The following is a 15,855-nucleotide window of genomic DNA, read 5'->3' as shown; positions in this document are numbered from 1 at the left end:
ACCTCTTTGTGGAGGGTCTCCTGTGTTATGGGGTCAGAGGTCAGAGGTCCAAGGTCATTCACAAAGAAAACATTTCAACAAGAGAAGTCTGCCAAACCCTTGAATGTTTGTTTGTTTGTTGTTTGTTTGTTTGTTTGCTTGAAAAATAAAAGGAAAAAAAAAAGAAACAAAAAGCTTGCCTTTCACCGACCTTGGGAACGGTCCATTGTTGTAGGAGGGGGAAGTGGGAAAAGGGAAGGTTTCCATTGTGAATGACTTTGCCCATCCTTCATTCAAAAATTTTACAAACAAGCAAAAATGAAAAAAAAAAGTAGCGGACAAAAACTGCAGCGAAAAAAGGATGCTTCAGCAGCATTTGTTATTACACAGGAGGGGTTAGAAATTTTTTTCTTGCAGGCAGAACATATCTACAATAAACAGCTGTATTGAAAATTAATACGTTGAAAGGAAAATGTCGAAATTTCAAAATTAGCATGTGAAATCATCGATGAATTTCGTCGGATGTGATCAATTCTTTGAGACTTTCAAATGTTGTTTGCAATTGACTTCTTGTTCGTAATCTAACATTTTTCATGGGCGAGGAACTTTGCATGGGAGGGGGGGGGGGGAGGCAGAAGCAGGTACAGCCATGCATATTTTACGTGTTAGAGAATAATTGTTGACAACATGCTACGAAGACAGCTGACGTTTTCATGAACGACAAATAAGTTATCACATAAAAAGCACTTAGAATTTCTTTATCCGAGGTTAGAGAAAGATGCATCATGGGTAATAAGATGGGTTAATACACAAACGGGAAAACACATGAAGAAGGGTATCAAATTTAACTGTGCAAATATTTTCACTTTAATTATTTTTTTTTTGAGAAAAAGTTCAGAATATTAGAAGATAAAACATTTAGAATGCTCATTAAAATAGGCCTGGACCTCCCTCCCATAGGTAACGAACTACGAACAAACAGACAAGGGTCATGACTTTTAACCTCTCAGGTACTTGCTCTGCGTGAAAAGTTATCCTCTTTCTCACTGGTTGAAAATCTGAATCTGAGAGAATGGTAAGACCAACCATATATCAGATATTTGGAAGGTACCATTCTACAGAAGGTGAGAGAGAGAGGATATCTGAACCTCTTTGGCCATGTGACTGATTAGTGTAGGTTGTGAAGTAGAATGTTTTCAGGTCTTCGTATTTTTCCTCTTTTTTGTGCGATTTTATGTAAGTTTTATGTTGTGTCAGTGATTTGGTATCCGGATACACCAACCTTAATGTCAAGCCTACGTAGAGTTGACAAACCCCCAAGTTTCTTTTTAGCGGGGGCAGCCTGCGATGCCTGTGCTTCTTTCTTCTTTTTCTGTGGAAGAAGATGAAGATGTTAGGAAACAAGGCGTCTTGCCTGGTTTTTGCTTCTCTACAAGGGAAGTGAGAACTATAGAGAAAGGAAAAGAATGGCGCCGTGAGTGTGTCAGTATGAGGACAGGCCCAATGAAAATTCACCACTAGAAGGGAGATTTCAAGCCATCAAAGAGGAAACAAAAATTCTCTGAACAGGAACTGACGGCATAGTGGTGGAACACGGAGCTATACTTATGTCACGTTGCCAGAGCAATAGATCAACCATGATCAAAAACAAATTTGTGGTATCCAAATTTGACTTTGAGTATTTAACCCTTTGAGCACTAATGTCAGTTTTTGTCACCTTTATAAGATATAATACAGACAATTTTTTTAGGTCTGAACATTTTTTTCAAATTTTCTCCAAAATTTTCATCAAAAACTGTAGCCTACGAAAAGTGCTGCCCATTTGGTCTAAAATGATCAAAAGGATTACAGAAAATATCATAAAATATGGTGAAATGTTGCACAAAAATTTTGGTGGGAAAATCAAAGAACTCAAAGGGTTAATGGCTAAAAATCTCCCTTGATAATGATTTTGAAGAAAAAACCCTTCACCAGCATGAATTTTTTGCAGAGCTACTGACTTAAGAATTGTCAAGAGAAAGAAACAGAAGGTACAGCAATCTTTGATGCTGACACATTTGTTTTTGAATTTGCAAATCGGCAAAATCTGAATTCAGCCATTGTGCAATGCAAGTGATTGGTTGTTACCATGGAATTTATATCTATGCAAATTATAAACATTTGCATTTATGTAAATATACTTGGTTCTACATTATAGTCATTTACATATATGTTAATGACAATGTCAACCAATCAGATGCATTCAATCACACCACTATGCTAAACATTATGACTGAATTCAAATTCCATGCATTTGGTGTGGAACATCTTGGTACAATTACAGAAGTAAAAAGTTAGGAAGGGCTGAGAGAGAATGGCAAATGAACTAAATGTTGGCATGTACAGTGTCATGGAAGAAGCGGTGTGAGAAGGTGTGCCTGAATGCTGCTCGAATTGATGAGGAATCTAGGACAAAACAAAAAGCTGTATGAAAACAAAGACAGGAAAAAGAGAAAAGAAAAAAGAAACGCATATCAGACAGACACCAGAATGAGAGAAAACTAAAAGAAAAACGAAGGCACCTGAAAGTTAAAAAAAGCTGGAAAGTAATCCCATTTTTTGCCAGAAAGAAATGAAAGAGCATTCAATGAGATAGAGAATGAGAGAAAGACTAGAGAGAGAAAGAGAGAGAAAACAAAAGAAACGACAATATTGGCTTGGTCAAGACATGCATCTGTTTTGATCAAGGTTCCTGCATGCAGCATTCATTAGAGCAAGCAAGCTATGTGTAAGAGCAGCCTAGGCAAAATATAAGGTAATGTTTGTATGTTAGCTTTGACTATTCTCCAATGCATGTAGGGTACATGGTATTGGTCACTAGGCTGATTTGTTTTGGTGAAACCTTTTCACTGCTGTATTTTGGGCTTGCACCTATTGTTCTGTGGTCGCAGATGGATACATCTAAAGCAGCAGATAGGGGTGAGAGGGTTTCATTGTTAAAATAGTTCCATCTCAGTTTTAATTGTGATGAATAATTTTACACCCTGCATTGTACAACTTTCTGTCACTGGCAATTGCAAGTTACTTGTTCTCATAGTACTTTGCATAAATTTCAAATTCTTCTGGATTGAAAATTGCAATGGCTTTCCTCTTGTTGTATTAACCAATCGATTTTTCTTGTTGTTTACTAGATTTACATCTGAGGTAAATAACAGTGCAAGCCAGTGCACCAACTTGTTGTCATGGAGATCACAGGTCAAGGGTCATTAAATAGTGCATTTTTTTGCGTTACATTTGATACAGTAGTCATATCAATACCAAAGCAAACAGACAAAAACACGATCAAAAATTGTGCAAGTTATAAATTTTCAAGATTATTTTTCTAGATGGAACCAGTGGTAAGAATTTAATGATGACTTTTCAAACAAACAAATCAGCGTCCTAGGACTGTGAAATAGCGAGAAGCAGCAGATTTTCCTCTGTGTTATGCGGTGTACAAGATGCGATGGTGTTACCCGCATGAAACTTACCATGAAATAGCATGACAGGCTGCTATTTGTTATGAGATGGAATGATTAGTGGTCAAAAACACAACCAGAAAACCATTAATAACACACTTTTTTCAGTATCGGTTAAAACTGTTAATGTTGCACTTTTTTCAGTGTTTGAGTCGGTAGCTGTGACGACCATTTTTTGTGCTTGCTCAAACAGTGTTAATAATAATCTTTTTCATTCTTTTAGCTGTTTAGTCGGACTGTGAATGACAAACTATCGGACTGTGAATGATAAACTACTTTCATTGCTTCATTGTTCATTATCTCATGGATAGCAAAGCTCTTATGTATTGAGGTAGTCTTGAGATGTACACGCTATTCCACGTGAGATTTGAAATTCCATGTCATATGATAAAATAACTGTCAAACAGTCATACTCAGAAGTAGTTCTTGTAAGAATACGGGTACATTTATGTTCAATACAAAACATTCACTACTGTACAAATACAGATTTTAGATATTTCTACAGTCTGAAATAAGTTATTTGTGAGACATTCATCTCGTCTTTATTTTGCGGATTCACATTTCCCGGTCAAAGAATGGAGAAAGATTCAAATCTTTCAAAACAGATTGAAACTTCAGAGTAAATCTGAGTATAGTACCACTTAAAACAGTCTTTCATTTCGAAGCATTTGGCAAAACACTTCCGGAATGACTTGGTCATGTCCAAAGCTGTATACATATCCTCACAATGCATCCCTGAATATGATTATTATCTGACACGCTGGAAAATTCAACCTCAGATGGAATGCTCTTTGATATCCAAGGATTTTGGTTTACACTGGGAAACTGATTTCTTATTCACAAGAAAGAGCCTTCTACTGTAACTAGAATGGGTTCAAAGGTCGTAACCAAGTATCATTAGAATAATTTGCATAAATCTTAAGACTTATTTTGGGTACACTCATGACATAGATTGCACAAAGAAAATACTAATTTTGCATATACCCATGATCTAATTTCATAGACCTGGGGACATTTTGTGTACACCCTTGGCCAACTTTCCATAGACCAGGAATTATTTTGCATATCCATGACCTAATTTGCATACATTAACAATCTAATTTGCATATGCAAATGAGGAAAAGTGGTTTTGTTATTGAGACAGCTGTTCAGAAAGACCTTGAGAAGCAAAACCTAACTGCTGTTGTCTCAAGTGATTTATTTCACGAAATACAAACAAGACAAAATTTGCAAAAATGTATATCGCTACTCCTAAAAAGACGTTTTTTGGAAAGTAAAATTGACGAATATTACCTCTTCTTCCTCTTGTCGCTTTCTTTCCTCTTCTTCCGCTGCTTCTTGCTGTTGACGTTCCTGTAGAACAAAGTATTGTGAAAACATTTACATTTTTCTGGGTTTCGTAATACGAACTGTAATATTTGTACTGCAAATGATGTATCCACACAACTTGGAGACAGAGAGAGAGGGCACCGTTGGTGACAAAAACTGCTGTAAACATGAACCAATCAAATTTTGACAAAACGATATCTGTATATTTAGTTATCCCTTTGCAGCATGCATTGGATGTTCTATGCTAAACATTATGTTAAAGGTATACAGTCACCTGTAATCTAAATATGCCCATATATGGTCAAAGGGGCGTTCCTTGGTATTCAAAATGCCCATGTGAGGACGATGTTTTTAAAAAGCGGCCACGCGCTTAAAATCTGTGATTGGTTAGATTTTTTCTTTCCATGGTAACTGTGGCAAAATTGGAACAGGTGACAGTGTACCTTTAAGTCGGCACTGAAACAAAATCACAGTGTTCCAAACTGACCTGTTCCTCTTGTCTCTGCCTTTCAGCTTCTTCTTCCTGGCGTTTGCGTTCTTCTGCTTCTTGGCGTTGTCTTTCTTCCTCCTCCGCCTGCTCTTGTGCAGCAGCCTCTTCCTGGTGAGAGAGATGCCATATATGGTCACAACTTGGCACAGAGCCAAGGCCATTGAGCAACAGATGCCATGTAGGGGCATGGCTTGGCAAAGTGCCAGGGCAAAGCCACTACATAATACACCTGGGCCAGGCTGATTATTCACACAGCATATCCTGAAAGCGAATGACCTGGTTTTGCAAGCTCATGGTACAGAGGAAATTGGATGTGTTTATTGTAGATACTGCGACTCATTTACAGGTATATTGTTATATTGATAACATCAACACATAGCCTGGCTGTCGGATGAATTCACAGGCGAAGTTGAGTAACAGCATTTTAACACATCTTGCACAAGTCCTGTGTTGTACACATTTTCGACGAAAGGGAATTTTTAGCCTCCTGATTTCTTACATCAGATACTGTGATTTTTTATGCCAAATAATTTGAGGAACTTTGCATGAATTCTTTCAGTTGAATCTTAAATTTCTAAAGCTATTAATAAAGAATACATATTTGATCATTTCAATAGCGGCCGTATTCTGCAACCTCTGTACCAGACGCTTGAAAACCTTGTCGGGGCGAGTGCAAGAGGCAAAACAGACTGGAACAGTACTCATCACTCCTTGCAGTTTGCAGTGTTTGGGGAAAGTCAGTGCTATCTTCACACTGTTCAACACTCAGGACACATACAGGTTAGAGAAACACATGAAAAACACATGAAGATGGGGAAAGTGCAACCATGATATTCGCAAACACCACTAGAGGGCAGGGCGCATGGCTGCAGCTGTGGGAGATCACAGGGTGAGGTGCTACACTCCACACTGCCTACTTACGTCCACCGCAGGAGTCTCCTCCGCGGGAGCCTCCTCCGCGGGAGCCTCCTCAGCGGGAGCCTCCTCCTCAGCAGCCTCTTCCTGATTCATTTGAGCATGTGCAGTAACCAAGGTAACATGTAAACGAATTGCAACAACCACAGAAACACACACAAGTGGTGGTCACAAACCAGGAGGGGATTTACAAAACAGTGGTGATACACAACACCATGTGACGAGAAGGGTGTTTTGAAGTATAAGGAACACAACGCCATGGACAACGAAAAACAGAAATAGACAGAAAGGAAAAATAAGAATTGCAAATTAAGAAAATGGAAAACAAAAGAAAAACAGCGCAAAATGAAGTGAGATATGTGAAAATCCAAGACATGTACTAAGAATTATTTGAACAGCAATATTCTCTTCTGAGTTTTGGTGACTGAATTCACTGGGTATACAGGTTACTATGGCAATAGGTGGTGTAGAAGAATCATGTAATTCCATTATACAGGTACACAGACATGAAACCTTGGTGGAAATAGGCAACAACAGACACAACTTTCCAGTGGTGCACAATGCCTGTATAAGCACTACTAATGATCCCTCACAGGTAACATATCAAAGGCTTCTTGAACCGTTGGCATTTGCGTCACATCCTACGTTTCACAGAATGTGCCATTTTGTGAGACCATGAGCAGACAATACAGGCTTTTTACCTGTTCACCAATTCCTAGTGAACAGGTCCATAATCGCTATTGATAACAATGGGTTTGGGCCGAACCATGGAGGTATAGAGGGGTTAAATTCTTTTCAAAAACTGGCAATTTTCCACTCATGGGTAGTCAGAAGAAAGGGGGTGAGAAAGACTTTTATGGGAAAAGTTGGGAATCGTCAGTCAATTTGTCAGGTGTCTGGTAAAAAATAACCCAGTGAAACACCCAAGACCTGTGTGTCGTTGTCAGTGAATGATTGTAGTTTACACATCAGACATGTACAAGACGTGTGAAGTGCCATCAAAGAATAATCTCCAATAATTCAGGAAAAGACATTCAATAAGACACAGCTTGTACAACCGCAAGAATAACAGCAGTCACACAACACACAGAGTACAGTACAGACACAGATGTACATACTTGGAAAAGAATTTCCGATCTGAAACAGATTCTGAAATTATGGTATCAAACACAAACCCCTCTTAACCCCCCTCCCCAACCACCAAATCTGCATTCAAACACTCAACATTTGGACAGGACTGAACTATTATTTTGTATGTGTAAATCACAGGGGGGTGTTGTCATCTAGGTGTTGGAGGTGAAAGTGTAGAGTGTTTACTTAAATGGTTGTGAAAAACTAAAGATAATGGCTGAGAGAGTAGAAGTGGTTGCAGTGATTGTTACAGTAAACTTACACCTTGTTTTTGCTGAAGTGTGTACCATGGTGAATTGGATTTTGTTGAAATGACAACAAACATGTGTCAGTGATCTGTGTACATGTACTGGCACATCATGCGGATGATGCATTTTTGGCATTTGCAGTGGCTTAATAATGATACTTTCAAACTTTGAGAGCAAGAGAGACTTTCCACTAAATGAAGGGTAATTTGGCTGTCATGTCCGGAATATTGGCGCAAGTATGACACAAGTGAACATTACCTAATGAAAATATATGTTTCTCTCAATTAGTTTTCATTAAAATGCAGACATTTGGATCCAAAAACTTGAAAAGGTACAAAGATTCTTTCTAGTGGAAAAACTCTGAATAAAAAATTTATGGTAACAAAATTCTGCAATTTGGAAGATATGCACATGAACTTCAGATGGTTACATGTCGATAATGCACAGCATCACATGAGTTGGAAGTTGATCTGACAGTATTGATGAATCTTTTGAATGAATTTTTGTCAGATTTTAACCTTATTGAGGAATTCAAGAAATGGGAACGTGCTGCAAGATATCAAGAGCTATGGACTTCAGTGTGGTTTATATTGTGACCTATGACCCTAGAATGTGATGACAAGAAGAGAAAGAAGACAGAGGAGACAGGGTGTGTGAAAAAGATGAGTTGTACTTTTATTGAAATAGAGAGAATTCTGAAACTTGGAAAATGGTAGATGATGAAAAGCAGTGAAGAGAGAGAGAGAGAGACAGGCAAATGAAAGGGGAGTGGAACACCATGGCGTATTGGCTACCTCGGCTCGTCGTCGTTCCTCTTCTTCTTCTTGCTGACGGGCCTCCTCTTGACGACGCGCCTCTTCCTCCTCCTGCCGGCGCCGTTCCTCCTCTTCCCGTTCCCTGCGTCGCCGGCGGCGCTCGCTATAATCCTCCACGGGCTGGTTGGTTAGTCCAGACACGCATTAGTAGCATTTGTTTTAAAAGTAAAACATAAATGTGTAACTGCCGAGTTTTTTCATAGATGCAAGAAATAACTGCTGGGACTGTGCAAATAATGTATTAATGAGAGTTTTTGCAATTTTATCACTCTTTTGGCACACACCTTGCACTTAGTAAAATAAGAATTTTCGCCAAAATTATCCATCAAATTACAATTTGAGCAGAAACTACAGTTGAAACAGTTTCTAAAGCATATAAACATAACTTGATATAATAATGACATGCTAATATAATGCAGATGCATGCTATTGGCTCAGGTAGATCACATGATTGACACTTGTAGCTCTGATTGGTCAGCAAGATAAAGTCACGTAGATATATTTCTTCTCAAGATAATGGCATGCAAATACAAGGCAATTAGTGTATGTATTTGTTTGTATTACTGTCACGATACACATGTAGTCGTATACGCCATTGCGATTTTTTTCCCCGAGTATGGTTCGCGAGTCCCCGCGGTATCTATGAATATGAAATCTGCGAATCAATATCGTTTCTCTGTTGTAAATAGTTACCATACGAAGGAAACAATTCAGACAGAACAACATCATTTGAATGCACAATACATAATATGACTTCTGGTCAATTACGACATAAAACGTCATGTACGACACAAAACTTATCGACAGGACAGATACTACTGTGTTAAATTTCTACAATCAAAGAAATTTGCTCACCTCTGGAGGGCCGTTGGCTTCTCCACCCCTGTGAAAACAAGCAAATGATGAAATATTTATCTCAGGATCGACACAAAGTTGTGCAATGTCTACTTGCCATTGTCTAAGCCTTTGAAGTTTATATTTGTTGACAATAGAGATTGTTAGAACTTCTCGTACAACCGCTCGTTGGCTTTGCAGTGTTACATTACCCTTCTGAGTGTACACATATTCTTCAGTAAATTACCCCCTTCACCACAATGGTTTGGTCCAAACCAATTGTTTTTTATGGAGAGCGAGGATCCTGTTTACAGGCAAATGGGGGTTTACAGGGTCAAGCAAGCCTGGCCTGGCTAAAGAACTTGGCATGGCCAGCTATATGTACGCTTGGCTACGTAAGCCTTGCCAGGCCAGACTAACGAGGGCAGTCACTGTACACCAAAGAATGGTAACTGCATAACAAACGATGGGCTGTGAGGATAACCCTTAATCCCAGAATGCATTGCTTCTACGCCAAGCAATTACACGTCACTTATGTGAACACCTTCATTTTAACTGTGCAAAAGCACAATGATAATGTGCATTAAAGATATCCATTGTTAACATGGAAAGCAAAAATAAATATCTGAAGTGCATTTCTTTCATCGAACTCCATAAGAAAGAGAAGTCACCTATATATCTATAATAAAGACAGTCTGAATCACACACTCAGTTGCATTTTAACTTCACAGCTCAGATACCTCCAAAATGATTATCTACTTTAACTGCCAGTAGTTGTAACATTTGATGAATTTTTTCCGCTATTTTTGCTCTGTATGTCAGTAGCAAGTTCTTGATCTACTCCATAAAGCATGTTGAAATACCCACTATTCGGCTTGTCAACAGGTGTCTATACATTATCCATGTAGAATCAATGTTATCGTTTACATTTGAATTCAAGATCAGAATTCACTTGTCAGTGATTACAAGGCGGTCTCACACATTTTACAGGCTGAGTTGACAAGCTGAAAAACTGTGTTTTGGTTCATAAAACAAGAAACTTTGGTTGACATTACAAAACAAAAATACAGGAAAAATAATCATCAAAAATTACAGCTGCTGGCCCTTTAAGCTGAAATTGGCATCAGCCTACTGAGTGTTGATTCACAAACTGTTTTCATTAAAAGTACAGAGAAGAAAAAAGATCTGAGTAATAGTTGAAGGCAAAAGCAGAGACAATTACTTAGAAGTTGACCAGATTCTTTAAAATACTGCAAAACCATAATTATCTCAAAATGAACCTTATTGCATTATACCCCTTTGAAATCAGCCAAGAGTAAGCTGCTCACCCCTACTATCCTATGGTATAACCTCTTTTTCCCCAGTCAATCCCATTTCAATGTAGAGTATGAAAGGAAATTCCACAAGGATTTTAGGGGTGATCAGGTTCAAGATGTAAAGTGTAAGATATGAGGGACAGGGTAAAAGGGAATGTTACAATATTATCTACAAACTCTAAGGTTGTCAAATGGTTTTTCGTTCATGCACGCACAATTCACGCTGTCGTCGCCTCTCTTCTCGCCTCCGCCGAAGGGCTTCCAAATCTACTTCCCCCGTTGAGGTGCTGTTGCCTGTTTCTCCAGCGGCTGCCCTGGAGTAAATAAACAACCATGCAACATACATGCAGCAATGGGTTAATAGTGGGCGACACACTACAGGGTTTCACACACATGTTCTGTTAGTGATAACACCATGATGTCATCTATGTAATCTATATTTGGTAACGAAACAAAATGAAATGAATATGTGTACAGTTTTTCAGTATTGGTCCGCCCAAACCTTACGAAAAGAGGTCACTTTTGGTTTATCTTTAATAATTGTCACAAAATTGACATGTTAAAGGCACACAAAACAAACACATGCCATTGTTGTTAGACAGTTGTCACTGAGGTGGAATGATAATGAAGTTACCATTATGTTGTATATGGAAAGGATCTAAATTTCTGTAAAATTTGTTATCACATACACAACCATTAGTTTCATATAGGCTGGACTGTGGCTGACTGTGCCATACAATAGCTACTGACGATCGACTTTGACGACTTGGTTTCTGAAACTTGTGAAAGGGAGCGGCTCTTCACACCTTTTTACACATCATCAAACTCACTGTTCAAATACTCAACATGGGTAGTTGTTGCCGGTCAACCACTTTGGGACAGCATAAATTGACAGAGTCTGGGTGAGTTTTTGTTTTGACTGTAGGCAAGCACTCAAGGTACTGTAGCAGAGTCACATGAATTTATTAGTACAGGAAACACACACTTATTCAGGAGGGTGTAGGCATATTTAACTACATGAGATATCTTTCTTCTTTCAAGTGTTTTTACTTGTGAATTCTCTGGTTAAAAAAATACCAAGCATTTCAGAGAGGTCTGGTATGCAATGCTGTTTCCTCATACGAGAAAAACGTTTCAAGAGTTATAGATGGCGTAGTGACAGTAACAAACACTGCATTATCGTCTTGTTTACAGAGACGCAGCATTTCCCTGGATTGATAGTCACAAACATAAACTGATAAACTAAATTTTGTTCATCACGTTGATGTATATAATTCCGCAGCCTTTCAATGATCTGAAAACGAATCTTCATCATAATCCTGTTTTCACTTCAGTGAAAGTAATTGGTGATGTCACAGCTATTTATACCGGTAGTTTAATTTTACAGACTGGAATTTATATTGGTAGTCTGTTATTTTAATTTACATGTCCATCGATACTTTCAGTTTTTGTTCTTGCTTTTTTGAAAAGATATCGCTTGTAACTTCCAATAGTTTCCTAAGCAAAGAAACTAAAAACATAACTTTTAGGCGTATGCTCTTTTGATAAAAATAAGCCGACTTCGATATCAAAACCGAAAGCTGAGCTGTCAGATAAAGCTAGTTCAGATGACACAAAATTGAAAATACATATAATTATGAAATCTGAATAAAATACACTGGCATACGGTTTTCGAAAAATCAAAATGGCGACACCACTTACTTTTCAGCTTCTCTCCTTCTCCTGCGTTCTTCGCGGCGGCGAGCTCTTTCTTCAGCGTCGTCTGCCATTATGATTGATTAAAATCTGTAACACAGTAAACAGATCAAAGTTTGTAATTAATATTTGTAATGGGCTGTATCATATTATTCAAAATTCATGATGTATAGTTTTACTAGGCTGTCATTAATTTTTTTAAATTTTTTGGTGACATCTTTGAGTTGACCTGGTTGACTCTTATGTTCATCTGTACATTTAATGTCTGACTGAGGAAGACAAAATTATTTCCGAAATCACTTTGACTGAAATTGGATGAAACCAAATTGTGCAGTTAATTAAAATTCCGTCACAGATTAAGAACTTTGGAAAAGCTGAAACAACATGCATGTCAGAGGTTGTTAAATATTCAAGAGAAATGAAATACTTCTTTTGAGTGCACCAGATGGAGCAATGATATTCCTCTAAACATTCAACCTTTCTCTACAATGGTTTGGTCCAACCCCATCATTTACAATGGTGTGGCTGGACCTGTGTATTGTGAATTGAGGTATTCAAGGGTTCACTCCTGCACCAAATCAATATAAAACTTCTCTCTGACTTTCAATAACATACCAAGAGTAGGAAAGCAGAATTATTAATATATTGCATGAGAAAAATCTGAACTGGAAAAATGAGAAAAAACCCTGAAATTCCATGACAGAGGGTCTTGAATCCTTGTACAACAAGTACAATGCCAGTTTGTAAAGTAACAATCAATTGTGCACCTATCACAATCGGATCTCCTCTTTCTTCAAAATTAATCTGAGTTTTCTGAAAGCAATCCTTTATTTTTTAGGAACTGAGCGAGAGAACAAAAGGTGCTGATTGGTATTAAGTCCAAGATGAGAATGCCTGCGGAATTAGACGACCAAAAAGGAGAGATTTAAGCGCTGGGTTGACATCCTTTCAGTGACCCGTTCATCTATGGACTGACACAAAACATTTGGTAAACTATCCCCTCTAACAATACCAGTGAAAGAAATATTGATCACCGCTTACAAAAACACTTGTTCTCCTTGAAAAGCCTGGGTGTGACAGAAAAAGATTGTACGTCCACCAGAACTTGGCTTTCCATTGATACAACGGCAAGCGCCAGGACAAATAAATGTGTTCTGTGCCTCACATTGACTCTATTTCACCACTATCAGTATCATCTTTGGGGCAGTATCTTACTATTTTTCTTTGTTTACCTGCATTATAGGACAGTTAAATCTGTGGCGTTTGTCCTTTTACATACATGTGGTTATGCCTTCTGCACCAAGTCATGATCCCAGCTTAACATCAAGTCTATTTTGCACATTGTGCTTTCATAAACTGTCACAGATTTTTTTTTTGTGAACAGTTATTTTAAAGTTTGAAATGAGTTGATAATTTTGCTGGCTCAAATATAAATATATAACTATATATATATATATATATATATATATATATATATATATATATATATATATATATATATATATATATATATATATATATATATATATGCTTGCTTGTTATATCAATGGAAAGCCAAGTTCTGGTGGACTTACAATCTTTTTTGTCACACCCAGGCTTTTCAAGGAGAACAAGTGTTTTGTAAGCTGTGATCAATATTTCTTTCACTGGTATTTCATTCACCACCATATATATATATATATATATATATATATATATATATATATATATATATATATATATATATATATATATATATATATATATATATATATATTATATATATATATATATATATATATATATATTTCCCATTTCTTACAAGGTGTATTTCTGTGATACACAAGGTGTATTAATTAAGCAATTAACCACACTTAGTGAGGGTACACGTATATCACGAGATTTTGACCAGATCACAACATATATGCACTCGCTATCACTCCAGCATAAACATGAAGTGAACTGGTCAAAACTGATTGGTATACCATTGCTGGGGTGGTTTATCGCTATTTTTATTTACATCCATTAAAGACCGACTGATGCCTATGTGAATTGAGAGGGGACAAAGTGACAAATACATTCACAATTGAGTGCCCGGATCATAAAGATATACAAACTGAGATAATCAATGACAGCTCCAACAACTTGTGGTCTACCATGGCTTTCATGAACTCTGGCAAAGACGTACTCAAGATAGTTCAAACACTTGAATGTGGAGTAGATCTTAGCAGAGAAGTGCGAGTACAATGTGAAGTACCCTAAATGATGTACTTGGAGTTGTTAACTGCTCTGCACCATACTGTTGCTTCTACACAAAACATTGTACAAGGTCTGTGTAGCTGAACTTTGAGTTTCCGCAAGCTTCATTATTTAAGGCTTGCAAAATTGACTAATGCCGATGAAATTTCCAGTGAAGGCAGTGATTTGGTCATGTGTGAGAACAGCAAATAATATAACATTTTGACTGCGCCTTGCTTTCTTGTTTTGAAACTTTTTGTGTATTTACCCATGGTCCGAGGAACCGTAATTTACCCTTTAACCCCATCTCCTTGCATACTGGTCCACAATCACCATTGAAGCTGATTGGTTTGGGCCAAACCATTGTAGTGTAGTGTAGGGGCTAAACCGAACTGTCAAAATACGTAGCGTAGTAGAGCAATTGACATTATGTTTTGATGCTGTGTGAGGCAATGATACTATGAAGCTAGGCTAAAGTCAGAACGCTAGAGTTGTCAAGTCACATCACCTGGATTCACATAATAATTATATAATTAATTATATAATTAAATGCGATTAAATACAAAATAAATGCTCTGTAGCCTTAGTAGTGACATTTTAAAGCTAGTCATCTGGCCACTGAGTCACACTCAGCTAGTGGATTTTCAGTTCAAACCTGGGGTTTGACACTGGATTAAAAATTATGGGTTAGAAAGCCATCTGGACAGAACAATTGAGTCTGTCGGTCAAAGGGTTATCTGAGCCTATGACTGTACATGCGATAAAATATAGGATGACCACAGACGCATAAATTATGGCAGCGGGACACCGATCACAGGAAATTCGATTACAAGTGAAACCAGACCAACCCTTGCTGATGTAAAACCGACCGCGACTATTTCTAATTTATCGACCCTTGGCAAAACTTGATACCGTCAAATATATTTGGAATTTATGAAATTTGCATGGATACCCTGAGTTGAGAGAACCATACTATGGGGTCACCATCAGGTCACATCCAGCCTGGCATCAAATTTCATCATTTCACATCCCATTTAAGGAATCTTTCACACCAGATAAGATTGAAAAACAAATGAAGATGAAAATAGTCTTGTGAAAGATTTTACAGTTTCTTTCTTCAAACATCCGTTTTATGATAACCATCTCAATCCCTAAATTATTGGTTGCAATCTATCATAAATTTGATAAATGTTTTTGGAGTAAAGGTTTGAGCTATTCATGTCCTTAACATACATGTACATGTGCACTGTCCAAAATTGATCCCCTGGCTTGAAATTCAAGACCTGTCTGTTCAGAAAAGAATGGTTGTCTTAGAAATGAGCTGTACCGGTATGTGATTTACAACAGTTCAGTCATCAGATCACAAAACAAAATGCAAGAATATGGAAG

The 15,855-nt window shown here is 37.6% G+C and overlaps 1 protein-coding gene across 30 annotated transcripts in view; it reads right to left on the bottom strand.

The window, feature by feature from the left end:
- Window positions 1-15,855, bottom strand: part of LOC139137639 (troponin I-like) — a 42,209-nt gene that overhangs the window by 5,105 nt on the left and 21,249 nt on the right. For 4 of the 30 annotated variants that reach the window (XM_070705867.1, XM_070705889.1, XM_070705859.1 and 1 more), the window contains exons 2-8: window positions 12,256-12,339; window positions 10,770-10,868; window positions 9,260-9,287; window positions 8,384-8,524; window positions 5,293-5,403; window positions 4,770-4,829; window positions 1,262-1,351 (exon numbers count right to left, since the gene is read on the bottom strand). In XM_070705867.1, coding sequence (XP_070561968.1) covers window positions 1,262-1,351; window positions 4,770-4,829; window positions 5,293-5,403; window positions 8,384-8,524; window positions 9,260-9,287; window positions 10,770-10,868; window positions 12,256-12,323 — 597 coding nt within the window. In that variant the 5' untranslated portion in view covers window positions 12,324-12,339. Of the gene's footprint in view, window positions 1-1,261; window positions 1,352-4,769; window positions 4,830-5,292; window positions 5,404-6,216; window positions 6,298-8,383; window positions 8,525-9,259; window positions 9,288-10,769; window positions 10,869-12,255; window positions 12,340-15,855 lie in introns of all 30 variants that reach the window. The other 26 variants (XM_070705948.1, XM_070705983.1, XM_070705940.1 and 23 more) reach the window with 10 other exon arrangements.

The sequence above is a fragment of the Ptychodera flava genome, chromosome 1 (genome assembly GCF_041260155.1).
Source record: "Ptychodera flava strain L36383 chromosome 1, AS_Pfla_20210202, whole genome shotgun sequence".
NCBI lineage: Eukaryota > Metazoa > Hemichordata > Enteropneusta > Ptychoderidae > Ptychodera > Ptychodera flava.
The sequence above is the reverse complement of the archived record's forward strand: the minus strand, read 5'-3'. Positions and strand labels throughout refer to the sequence as shown.